General features: G+C 42.4%; 1 protein-coding gene across 1 annotated transcript in view; it reads left to right on the plus strand.

The window, feature by feature from the left end:
- Nucleotides 1–3,177: 3,177 nt before the first annotated feature.
- CLCN1 (chloride voltage-gated channel 1) overlaps nt 3,178–12,608 on the plus strand; it is a 64,170-nt gene continuing 54,739 nt past the window's right edge. Inside the window, exon 1 of the mRNA XM_038180214.2 lies at nt 3,178–3,435. Coding sequence (XP_038036142.1) covers nt 3,385–3,435 — 51 coding nt within the window. The 5' untranslated portion in view covers nt 3,178–3,384. The remainder of the gene's footprint in view (nt 3,436–12,608) is intronic.

Genomic DNA, 12,608 nt, shown 5'->3' on the forward strand with positions numbered 1-12,608 from the left:
GTTATGTATCACTTGAAGTCTCCAGACCACATTTTTGCATGAACTGTTAAGCAGACACCTCCTGTGTAATTCAGTGCATCTTTTAAAGAGCTCAGTTACATTCAGACTTACATAATTTATGAAACATAACTGGAATTACTGTGTTTAGGCTATTGATTTTTTGTCACTACTGAAAATTCTGATCTTCAGAAGCAAGATAAGTGGAAATCAGCTTAGAAATCACATTTCATTGAAACAGTGCTTTAACAAAGGTAAATATTGTGCTGCATTGAGAAAATATATAGATTATGGTTTGTTATTTTCAGGTTAACAAATGTACACAAACTAGCTAGTCCAATCCCTGGCCTTAACTATTCCATGAGTCTGCTATTTGCTGGCTAGTCCAGCTTAATACTTGTTTGCAAACAGATGCACTCAGACACTTTCACAGGCACTTCATGCTCATGGGTCTCCTTGAACACCAACACTGCCCCTCTGCTCTCCTGGTACCCCTAACTGGACACAGGTCCTCCTACTCACTGACTAGTCCAATTTAAAGTTCACCACCAAATTACATACACACCCCCAAGCAGCCCAGGTATGAGGAAGGTACTGATGCTCCCCCTCAGCAGCCAGCATCTGACACGTGGGCTGTGTCCCATGGTCCTTCTTATCAGTTACAAAGTCTAGGCTGGCTCTCTCCATAAGCTATTTATGTAGTTTCTTAATGGCCGATCAATTAAGTGACTAGACTCTTTTGGACATTTTCATCATCTCCGTTATCCCTTCTCTGTCAGGTTTGATGGTCTATGTAGTTTTGTTTGTGGCTTCACCTTCTTCACTAGAAAGGTCTTTGACTGGATAACCTTAATGAACTAAGTGTTTTCACATTTGACATAGCCTTACAAAACCTATCTTTATTTGGTAGGAGAAATGGCTTGGAAAGTCACGGTGTTGCCCTAAGTAACTGTGCTTTGTCTAGTTATATAAAATTCATAAATTTCCCTGAAAAGCTTTACAGATAGCAGTGGAAAAAAAACAGCAGGTATCTGTGAAAAAAGCTGTGACCTGTTGCACTGGGCTTCCATGACAAGGTTTGGTTGTAGGGGTCTGCAGGAGTGGCCTCTGAGAAGAATCCAGAACCTGTCCCAGGTTAGATAAAAGCCAGTTGCAGCCAGCTCCAAAAGGGACCCACCACAGAGCAACACTAGTTGCACCCCTGGGAGAGCATATTTAAGAAAGGGAAAATAACATGCAGTGTGACAGCAGCTGGGAGAGAGAAGAGTAAGAAAAAGCCCTGCAGACACCAAGGCCAGTGTAGCAGGAGGGCAGGAGGTGCACCAGGCAGGCAGCAGCAGTCCCCCTGCGGCCTGTGGAGAGGCCCCTGGTGGAGCAGGCTGTCCCCCTGCAGCCCATGGGTCCCACATGGAGCAGATCTCCACGCTGCAGCCCCCCCATGGGTGGAGGAGCCCCCAGTGGAGCAGGTAGCTGTGGCCTGGAGGAGGCTGCGGCCCATGGAGAGCCCCTGCAGGAGCAGGCCCTGGGCCGGAGCTGCAGCCTGTGGAGAGGAGCCCACACAGGAGCAGGGGGTCTGGGGGGGGCTGTCGTCCACCCATGGGGGACCTGTGCTGGAGCAGTTTGCCCCTGGGGGATGGATCCTGTGGTACAGAGCCGTGTGGGAGCAGTTCTTGGAGAGCTACTGCCTGTGGGCAGCCCCTGCAGGCTCAGTTCAGGAAGAATGGCATCCCGTGGGAGGGACCCCACGTGGAGCAGGGGGCAGAAAGTGACTGTGAGAGAGTGGCAGAGACAAAGTGCTGGGGACTGATAGCATCCCCCATTCCCTGTTCCCTTGTGGTGTTCGGGGGGAAGATGAAAAAGTGGGTGGCTGGGGAGAAGGTGGTTTTAGTTTGCTTTTAATTTCTCACTGCTCTAGTCTGCTAGTAATAGGCAGTAAACTGTATTACTCTCCCTATGCTGAGTCTGTTTTGCTTGTGACAGTAAATGGTGAGCGATCTCTCTGTCCCATCTCACATCTTGAGCCCTTTTATCATTTTCTCCCCTTCTTTCTCTGAGGAGGAGGATTGAGAGGCAATGTGGTAGAGTTTAGCTAGCCATCAGTGCGGAAGCACCGCACCTGTCTGTTCCGTTCCCTACAGAGCTCTGGGCTTGCTGCTGCCTCAGGTTATGGGAGACACTAGATTCTACCTTCTTAGTTCATCCCTCCATTATTTTTTTTTTCCTTTGCGGGGTTTGGGGTGGGGTAGGGGGTGTAAAGGCACAGGAAACACAGTAAACACAGAAAGGAGGACCTCCCTTTTTAACGCCCCTGCTGATGTTCTTGCATTCTCAGTATCCTATCAACCCTTCCAGACTGTGCTGAGTAGCTTTGGACTGATTTTGAATATAACAAATTGTGTTTCGTCAGCATAATTTTTTGGTTGTCTTTATATTCGAAAGCCATTTCTAGTCAGAGATTAAGAGGAAAATCCACTAAGAAAAGAAAAATATGAACTCTTTTAAAGGTAGTTCTCAGAAATTAGATGACATATTTAGATGTTAGAATGTTTATTCTTTTTGTCTATCCATCTATCACTAAGTGTTTCAAAACTCGAAATTCACTTCAGAGGATGATGGGCAAAATTTTTTAAAAGAAGGAAGAAAAATGGAGAGGAGAACTTTCAGTAGTTGAAATGATACTGAGTGCTGGTTATATCAGTGGATGAATATTCATGAAGGGATGTTCAAACAGTAGGAGGAACATGGTTTATCTGTGGTGAGGTATCATGGCCAGGTAACCAGCAATAATGTGTACGCTTGAAGGTAAACTATGTTAAATGTAAGGACAGTATGTAATTTATGTAAGGAATAGTCTTCCAAATAATGCTGAGAGAACTTGCCCTCTTAGATGCTTAACACTTCACAAAGTTGCTTCTAAAGGAAATCACAGGAATAATTCTGATCAAGTTGCAGGAATGTTCTCTTGTCTAATTTTGGTCATTTTTTATTTCCATTCTCTTCTTCTCAAGTCTGTGTCATCAGCCCCCATTTTTTGAATGGTCCCACTGTTGACCCCTTCTAAATGCAGTGAAGAGTGATACTGCCTGAGAAAGCAGAGGGAAACCTTACCTCCTGTTAATTTACTAAGCTGTCCCAGTGCCAGGGCAGCAGAGATATTAAAGCAGGGAAATGCCTGCCATTTCCAAGCACAGATTGAACAGGAGGGGGCAGGGAGTCTCTGGTTACACTCTCCCTCTCCGTCTTTTCCCTCACCAGTAACCTTCTCTCTCAGGGTGCTCTGTGGGTTTTAGCTGAAGCCTTGCGTCTGCTTCGCTCCATGATTTTGCAGTGGAGATCAGAAGGGAAGACATTGCAACCCCTGCTCCACAAAAGGTTGTCTCTGGGGACATGACTAGGGATGCCTCTCCAACAAAAGCATTCCGATACCAGCAAACTCTGGTGAGTACAATACCTGCAGAATATTTTCTACATAATAGCAGTTCCTTTCTCTGCTAAAGGGGCTAAATGCTTTCTTTGCTTACAAATATCCTTCCCTGCTTGTATTAGGAAGAATTTGTGAAAGTTCTGCATGAGCTCATGCCCCGGAAGTGCCAAGAGAAAACGAGAATATATTCTCTTTTTCTCATTATGAAATTAGGAATAGCTTCTAATCCCCATGGGTGAAAAATGTACATCATTGAATTCACCAGCTGAGGAAAAATGTGCTGGAGAGACTCAGGGCTGAGTCCATAGGGATACCTGATTTGCAGAGCTTCATAGAAATGCAGCTGCTCATTGCAAATTGGTTTCCTTTTTTTTCAGAGAACCTCTGAAACCTTTCATTGTCCTCTGTTATGGCTCTCAGAAGAGGTGGTTAGAATTCTGCCATGCTGGGTGTTAATGCATGCTGCTAGAGCAAAGACCATGTTGCTCTCATTTGCCTCTTTTAGGCACATCCCAGTGGAGTCTTGCAATGCTTTGTTTTATGGATATTTAGATGGAGATTGTTGCTCCTTTTCCTGGTTTAAGTACCTGCCAACTGTGGTACTAAGAATTACTGCATCCCCTCATGTCTTCTCGGACTTTTCTGGACAAGTTGAGGAAGCAGTTTGTACAGCATCTAAGAAACCACATCCTCTATTCAAGGAAGCGGTGTTTGAAATGAAAATTAGCATCAAACACTACAAATCATCTAATGAACAGCATGAGTGGAAATCCCAGCCTCCAAAAATATATGATGGTGACCTGTTCCTACCTGAGCATACAAAGTTTTTGTAGCAATGTTTGGAGAGAAATTAGACTCTATTGGGGCTGCAACAAGCATGAAATCTCACCTTTTTTGAGCTACTAAAAGAAACACGGAGACCCTCTTTATAGAAGATAGGACACCTGGTATATTACAGGAGTTGTACAGTTGCTTGTGGGAACAGAAGGCTGAGGCAAAGACCAAGATAGTACCTTTTTTTTTTTACGCTGTTAAGTGACCCTGCTTTTGTGCATAACCTAGTGCTTTGTAGATGAATGAAGAATTTTATGATCTTTAATGTGACGCTAAAGCCCTTTAAGACTGAAAGCTTGATTTTAAATCCTGTCTTACATAATGTATCTAAGTTTCTCAGTGCTCTGCATAGGCACACCACAAGCACCCAGTCTCTTGGTATTTCAGCTCAACTATGTTTTACTAAGAATGCTGCTTATCACTTTTTAAGTGCTAACATTGCTGAAGGAGCCACTTATTACAGTGGAAGGGATGGATTTCATGTCTGTCGTTGTATTTCTCTAGCTCAACACTGAAAGTAGCTTCCTCAGTGTCATGATTAAATTGCATGAATACTAGAACACTGAGACTGTGGATCTACTGTACACCACAATGGGATTGCAGTGGCCTGCTCACACAGTATACAAACTTGTAAGATTTGTGGAAGGAGAACAAGAGTTGAGTTCTGAGATAAAAAATTCAAACTGAGTTGGTTTCTGAGATGATCAAATTGCACGAGGTATTGAACTGTAAGGAAATGCTACAAAATTGAACAAAAGCATTAGTAAAGAAGGGAGCATGAGATAGCAAAAGATCCAGAAACAAAGAACATGCTACTTTGGGAAAATAGCTATATTTCTTCTGTAACTGTAACAAACTCATGAACCTTTGGACTTCTCACTTTTATATTCATTAATTTAGAAGGAGACTATTCAGAGTGTTCACACTTGTGCTAGTTTTCCTGAAAGCTTGTGGGAAGACACAACTGCTGCTAGACTTCCTGAGTTCAAAGAGCATAATCTGTATAATTCGAGAAAAGGCAAGTCTCCTTTAGCAAAACATTTGTAGGTTACTAAGCAGCTATTCAAGAGAGAAAGCAAGCCAGTATATTTATAGGTCTGCATTTATTCATAAATGTGACTCAAACATTTGTCAATGAGAGCTTTCATTGTCTCAACAGGATAGGATTGTGTAGTAAATGGTAGCTGTTTGATCTTTCAATTGTCTGCATGGATAAACTCAAATAACTTAGTACATTAGTTGAATTCAAGTCACCCACACCTCAGATAAGCTTTAGGATCAGAAGGTGACTATACTACAATCTATTTCATTTAAGAGTGGGCTATAAGTGTAGGCATTCTTTGAGAATGATCATATACTTGATTCTTTTAGGATCAAGAGGAGCAGCTAGTTACTGGATCTATTCAGGCATCAGTGCGAGGTAGATGCTCAATCACTATGATGAAGGATAAAGTATTACTCAAAACAAGAGAAATGAAGACCAGTCATAAGGCTTAGGTAGCAGGTGAACATGAGACTATAATTCTGGATGTAGTCATTTCAAATGGATCCTAGACACTTTGGGGACTTGAGTGTCTTAGCAATTTATGTTTGAGAATTCTACCTTTAGCAACATACTCTTATAAAGGATCATCATTATCACTATCGACTCCACATAGTCAGTTCTGTTAGTTCTTTCTTGTTTAGTGAAGAGAGAGTAGCAGAAGGCATATGATTGCTGCCAAACTAATACTACAGACATTAGTTTTCATACATAAAGTCACTGCTGTCTGAGCACACTGGCCTGTAGTCAGAGAGTAGGTCATCACCTGGCTTTAAAGACTGGAAATGGCTGCTGTTTTCCTCTGTTTTATAAAATCTAATGCAGTGTCACAGTCCAATATTTAAGTCGTTATACTTTGGGAAGAGGTGAGACAGTAGACAGGGTACTTGCTGGTCAGCATTCCAGGTCACAAATCATCTAAATAACAGATCTGATAAGTCAACTGACCAATTCCTGTCCATCTGTGACTAAAGCATCTCTGTTCATTTATGTAACATGGCCACGGTATTCAATTTCTCACATACTGGCTCAGTCCTTTAGCCATTTATCTCCCATGTTCCCTTTAAGAGATTTCTTTCCTCTGTTTTTATTACTTTTTTGTAATTTACTCTTTTGTCATTCTCTTGTTGTCTTCACGTACCTTTCTCCCACTTTTGTCTTCTGCTGTGTCTCCTCAGTTTGTTTCTCTGATGCTCCTGCTCTCAGTATATATGAAGCCAAGTGTTAGGTTTCACAGCTGTGTTTTTCTCTGTGCCTTCCCCGCGTCACTGCCATTAGATTCTTTTCTAAAAATATCCCCTGTGACTCTTCCCCTGTGCTGTCCCAAGGCTGTGGGGGGATCCTCCACAGCCCCTCCTCTTCTTTTGCTTTCTGAAGTTATTGTCAATCATACACAAAGTAATGTTAGAAGGAAGAGGAGACCTGGAGATCTGAGGTCATGAGAAAGATCACTTGTGCAGATTTGTACTGCTAATTCCAAAGCTGGAGATGGCAGATGAGGTAGATGAATATAGGGTCATGCTCTACCAGGCAAGACATAAGCTCCTGACAATGACAGTAAAAAAGAAAAGAAAAAAAAGAAAAAAAAGAAAAAGAAAAAAAAAGTCTTCAATTACTTGCTGCATGATTAAAAATGCAGGCATTTAGAGAAGTATCACCTACTGTTATAAGGAAACAACTTTTAGCTTCTCACCTCTTGTATGTTGGCAGTACTTGTTGGCTCACAGGGCAGCCTCTACTGAAATTAATAGAGGTGAACAGAAGAGGTCCATTTGTCATCTTCCCGTGAGACTGGAATTTAATATCTACTGAAGCTAAGAGCTTCCTATTCACTTATCCACAATATCCACCTTGCCCTCTACTTCCACTTGTTTCAGCATCTACTGAATCAGCTCTATAGGTATGTTTGAAGGTTGGCATTCATTTCTCTCCCTGCTTGCCATTAATTGGATCGCAAATCTTGCCTTATCAGAAATTCGCTACAGAAATACATGGTAAGATCTTTTCCAGGCTGCATGGTACAAATGCCTGGGGAGTTAAAAAACGTTCCCCTGCAATGTAGACATACTACTGTTCCTCTATACTTAACTGTCAGTCAGTTGCTGGAAAAACAGATCTCCTCTTTTTGTGCTGTAGGATTGTGCCTGGACATCTTCTATTCAAGGGATGGGTTAATTTTCAGAACCCCTGCAAGTGACAGAATGATTCCAGTGTGACCTGACATCCCAGTAGGAAGGCTGAGGAAGACAGAAATGAGAACAGGCCCAGAAACAACTGGCTTTTTCTTAAAATAACACAGACTTTATTTTTAAGATTTTAATAAGGCAGAATACACATGGCATTCACTGATCCTGGATTAGTAGCAGGCTCAAGCTTGGTCGGAGTGCAGATTTACTTCTCTACAGTGCCAGACCCTAGAGACATATCATGAGACACTGTTTATAGCTCTCCTATCCACACGGTTTGAACCTCTTCCACAAACAACAAAATAGTGCTCTGTCTATCTCAGCATGGAAGAGATGTTTAGATCTGCCCCCACCTGCGTAAAATATGGGGATAGGAAATTCTCATATACTTCGCTGTGGCTATAAGCTCCACTGTGAGACCAAGCAGGTGCTTCTTGAAGAATTTATCTTTTCCAGTTTACATTGCTAGCAGACCTAGCCTTTACAGTTTTAGTAATAAGTCTGGCAGTATTTTTTTATCTCCATCCAAGAAGAAAAAAAAAGTAACAGAAAGATTTAGACGGGAAGGGGCCTCTTGCAGTATACAGTCCACACCCCTGCTCCGTCATAGATCTCCTTTGTTGCAATCCATGTCTGTTACCTCTTGGGCATTCCCTGTGCCCCTCTGAGAAGAGTCTGGTTCCATCTTCTCTATACCCTCTCTCTAGGTGTAGTCAGAGCAAAGAGAGCCCCATCATCCTCCTCCAAGGTGAAAAAAAAAAAAAAAAAAAAACAGCTTTTTCATTTTCTTTTCACAGGCTACATGTTCTTTGCTTATAATGCTATGAAAGTTAAGCTTATCCAAGAACTGTACAGACCTCCAGCCCAAGAAAATAAATGTCACAGGCTGGCAGGATGCTGATCAATCTAATCCTTTACATTGATCTTTTGTTACCAAAAGTAAAATAAACTGTTTGTGTGTAAATGACATAAGAGGGCATCCCACATTTGTTTGACATCTCTATATGGTAGCTACATGCTATAAGCTCTTTTACATGGTCATAGAAAATGCATCATTGTTTTGACAGCTGAGACTTGCATAAAAATTTAGCAGTATAGCAGATTAAAGTATTTCAGACAAGTTTATGGGGCCGAGTGAAAGGCCACTTTTATTAGCATTCCCGGTATTTCAAAAAGTTAGACCAGTTTCTAGTAAAACCATCAACAATAGTAAGTGGTGAAATTGGAATACAGATACTACTACCCAAGCTGTACAGCAGATGGCATAAGAGGTACAGTACATGAGAAGTAATTCCCCAATATAGAAATGCACAGTAAATACAAAATTTTCCAGGTAAGCTTGGCTACTGTTGTGAATCTATATAAATCAGCAAACAACTTGGGTGTTCTGGAGGTAAACACTGAATAAAAATAAGTTATTGTGTTAATACTTAATTTAGTGAAGCAGCAAGAAATTGCTACTCAAGTTGCTGCTGTTAGTATTGATAGAACAGTTCCCAGATACCTCCATGATGCAATGATAACTCTCTTCTCTTGTCTTGTTAATGCAGAGGGGGGACAGGCACAGACTATTAATGTTGGAGACTAAGTTATCTGAGTCTGCTTACTCATACTGTTTTAATTTACCACTGAGTAACCCACTAATCACTAAGTTATTTACTCTTAAGTGACCTGGGGAACCAAACTTCATTGCTGATTCTCTGCACTTGATGGCATATTATGCTTTTGGATTTGATGATGATGCAAGTGATACAAATCTCCACATTTTACATATGAGTAGCAAAGAGATCCTCGACAAGTTGTTATAGCAACACATAGTCTGTGGACACTACTAAGGATATAACTCGACTAATGGATTTGCTTGCATTGTTACAACTAAACCACTCATCTGTACAACAGATTTCTGCTGCCTGGTGAAGTAACTGATTCTTATGTGACCTTAAAGGAACCAAATGACTGTTGAGATTGACAGTCATTCATTTCAAGAGACTATGTATATTTATAGAATATTTTTATTTATAAAAGGTTCAGGCATGTTTGACTATCAGTCATGAGCATGAGAGTAGATTCTAAAAGTGGTTAAGAATACACAGCAACTTCACTGTATTTATTGCACAGGGTTAATGCAAGTGTGTGTGGCACCTAGATCTTTTCAAAGAAAGTGATCACCTGCAGCTCTGAAAACTACAATAAATTATAGGTAGTGTGTTTTTTTCTAATTTGATGATGCAAGGAAGCATGGTGTTTAAGAATATTACCTTATGTGTAAAAACATTACCAGTGTTTAAGACAATTACTTTGTGGACCCTCAAGTTCAGACTGAAGTTATGCCAGCCTCATCATTAATGATCTAGATGATGGGGCTGAGTAAATCCTCAATAAATTTGCAGAAAGTAGTTGATACATCAGACGGTTGAACAGCCATTCAGACCCCAATAGGCTTGAGGAATGGGCAGAGAAGAACCTCATGATGTTTGAAAAAAGGAAATGTAGACTCCTGCACCTTGGTAGGAATGACCCAATGCATTAGTACATGCTGGAGACTGGTCATCTGGAAAGCAGCCCAGCAGAAAATGATGTAAGGGTCCCATTGGTCACCCAGTTGAACATGAGCCATCGATATTCCCTTGCTGCAAGAAAGCTGATGGTAACCTGGGCTACTTAAGGAGGAAGGATGCCACCAAATCAAGGGAGGTGCTCCTTCCCCTCTGTTCAGCACTGATGAGGCCACACCTGGAGTACTGTGTCCTCTCCAGTACAAAAAATTATAGACTTACTGGAGTGAGTCCAACAAAAGACCACAAAGATAATGAACATACTGGAGCATTTCTCATATAAGGAAATGATGAGAGCTGGCATTGTTTAGCCTAGAGAACTCTTATTGTCTGATGGGAGGCTGAAACAGACCAAGGCAGACTCTCCTCAGTGGTGGCCAGTGACATGACAAGAGGGAATGGAAGCAAACTGAAACATGGGAAATTCTGTTTCAACGTAAGAAAGGAATTTCTTTACTGTGAGGGTGACTGAGCACTGGAACAAGTAGCCCAGGGTGCTTGTGGAATCTATATCCTTGGAGATATTCAAAAGCTGTCTGAACGTAGACAAGGGCAACTAGTTCCAGCTGACAGTGCTTGAGCATTGTCACAGAATCACAGAATCACTTAGGTTGGAAGAGACCTCCAAGATGACTTAGTCCAACCCCTGACCTAACACTAACAAGTCCTCCACTAAACCATATCAATAAGCTCTACATCTAAATGCCTTTTAAAGACTTTCAGGGATGGTGACTCAACCACTTCCCTGGGCAGCCCATTGGAATGCCTAACAACCCTTTCAGTAAAGAAGTTCTTCCTAATATCCAACCTAAACCTCCCCTGGTGCAACTTTAGCCCATTTCCTCTTATCCTATCACTGGGCACATGGAAGAAAAGACCAACCCCCACCTCACTACAGCCTCCTTTAATGTACCTATAGAGAGAGATATAGAGAGTCTCCTTTTCTCCAGGCTGAAAAAAAACAGCTCCCTCAGCCGCTCCTCGTAGGACTTGTTCTCCAGGCCCCTCACCAGCTTTGTCACCCTTCTCTGGACTCTTTCGAGCAACTCCATGCCCTTCTTGTAGCGAGGGGCCCAAAACTGAACACAGTACTCGAGGTGCGGCCTCACCAGAGCCGAGTACAGGGGGACGATCACTTCCCTAGCCCTGCTGGCCACACTGCTTCTTACACAAGCCAGGATGCTGTTGGCCTTCTTGGCCACCTGAGCACACTGCTGGCTTATATTCAGCCAACTACCAATCAATACTCCCAGGTCCTTCTCTGCCTGGCAGCTTTCTAACCACTCATCTCCCAGCCTGTAGCTCTGCTTGGGGTTGCCTTACTGAAGTCATTTAGATCACATCCACAGCCTTTCCCTCATCCACTAAGCACATCACTTTGCCATAGAAGATCAGGCTTATAAAGCAGGACCTGCCTTTCATAAACCCATGCTGATTGGGCCTGATCACCTAACCAGGCATCATCCTTGTGTTGGACAAGACACCAGATGACCCCTCCAAGCTCAAATATTTTGTGATTAATTAAAGTGCTCAGAGGATCAGTAGTGCAAATTACCTAATGGTCAGCAACATTACTGTCTTCTAAATATGACACAAATTTTTTTTGCATTCCTCATCTGTAGCAGACTGTCTTATCTACCCTTATTTTTAAAGGACTCACAAAAAAACTATTTACTTCTGTTACAGAACAGCAAATTAAAACTGTTTGCATCTAAATTCCAAGAAGCTGTGACTTCAATATAACAAGATGCATTTTGTCTGACCGACAATTTATTTCTTGTTCTTGCTGTGGTTTAAAACTGGTAGGCAGCTAAGTACCACACAGGTGCTCTTTCACTCCCCGTCCTCCCATCCTCAGTAGGACTGGGAGTGGGGGAAGAGGGGGAGGGGAAAACGTGAAAAAAAGGAAGAAAGAAAAACTTGCAGGTTTGAGATAAGGAGAGGTTTAATTAAGGAAAAGAAAAACAAGCAAAGGCCACATGGAAGCAAAAGGAGAAAGAAAAATATTCTCTACTTCCCATCAGCAAATGATGTTCACCAACTTCTTGGGAAGCAGGGCCTCAATATGTTTAGCAGTTTCATGGGAAGACAAACAGTTTCATAACAAGTGTGTGCCCCTCCCTCCTTATTTTCCCCCAGCTGTTATTGGTGAGCATGACATCATAGGGTATGGAATATCCTTTTGGTCAGTTTAGGTCAGCTGTGCTGGCTATGTCCCCTCCCCTCCTCTTGACCACCCACAGCCTACTAACCTTTTTTGGTGAGGCTGACACCCAGCCCCCCACAACTGCTTTTCAGGTAGCTATAGAGAGCAATAAGGTCTCACCTGAGCCTCCTCTTCTCCAGACTAAACAACCCCAGTTTCCTCAGGCGCTCCTCATAAGACCTGTGTTCCAGGCTCTTCACCAGTTTCTCTGGACATGCTCCAGGGTCCCAATGTCCTTCTTGTACTGAGGTGCCCAAAGCTGAAGACAGTACTCAAGGTGCGGCTTCACCAGAGGGACCACAGGGGGACAATCACTTCCCTAGCCCTGGGGGACAATCACTTCCCTAGCCCTGCTGGCCACACT

Source organism: Anas platyrhynchos, chromosome 1, assembly GCF_047663525.1.
Source record: "Anas platyrhynchos isolate ZD024472 breed Pekin duck chromosome 1, IASCAAS_PekinDuck_T2T, whole genome shotgun sequence".
Lineage (NCBI taxonomy): Eukaryota > Metazoa > Chordata > Aves > Anseriformes > Anatidae > Anas > Anas platyrhynchos.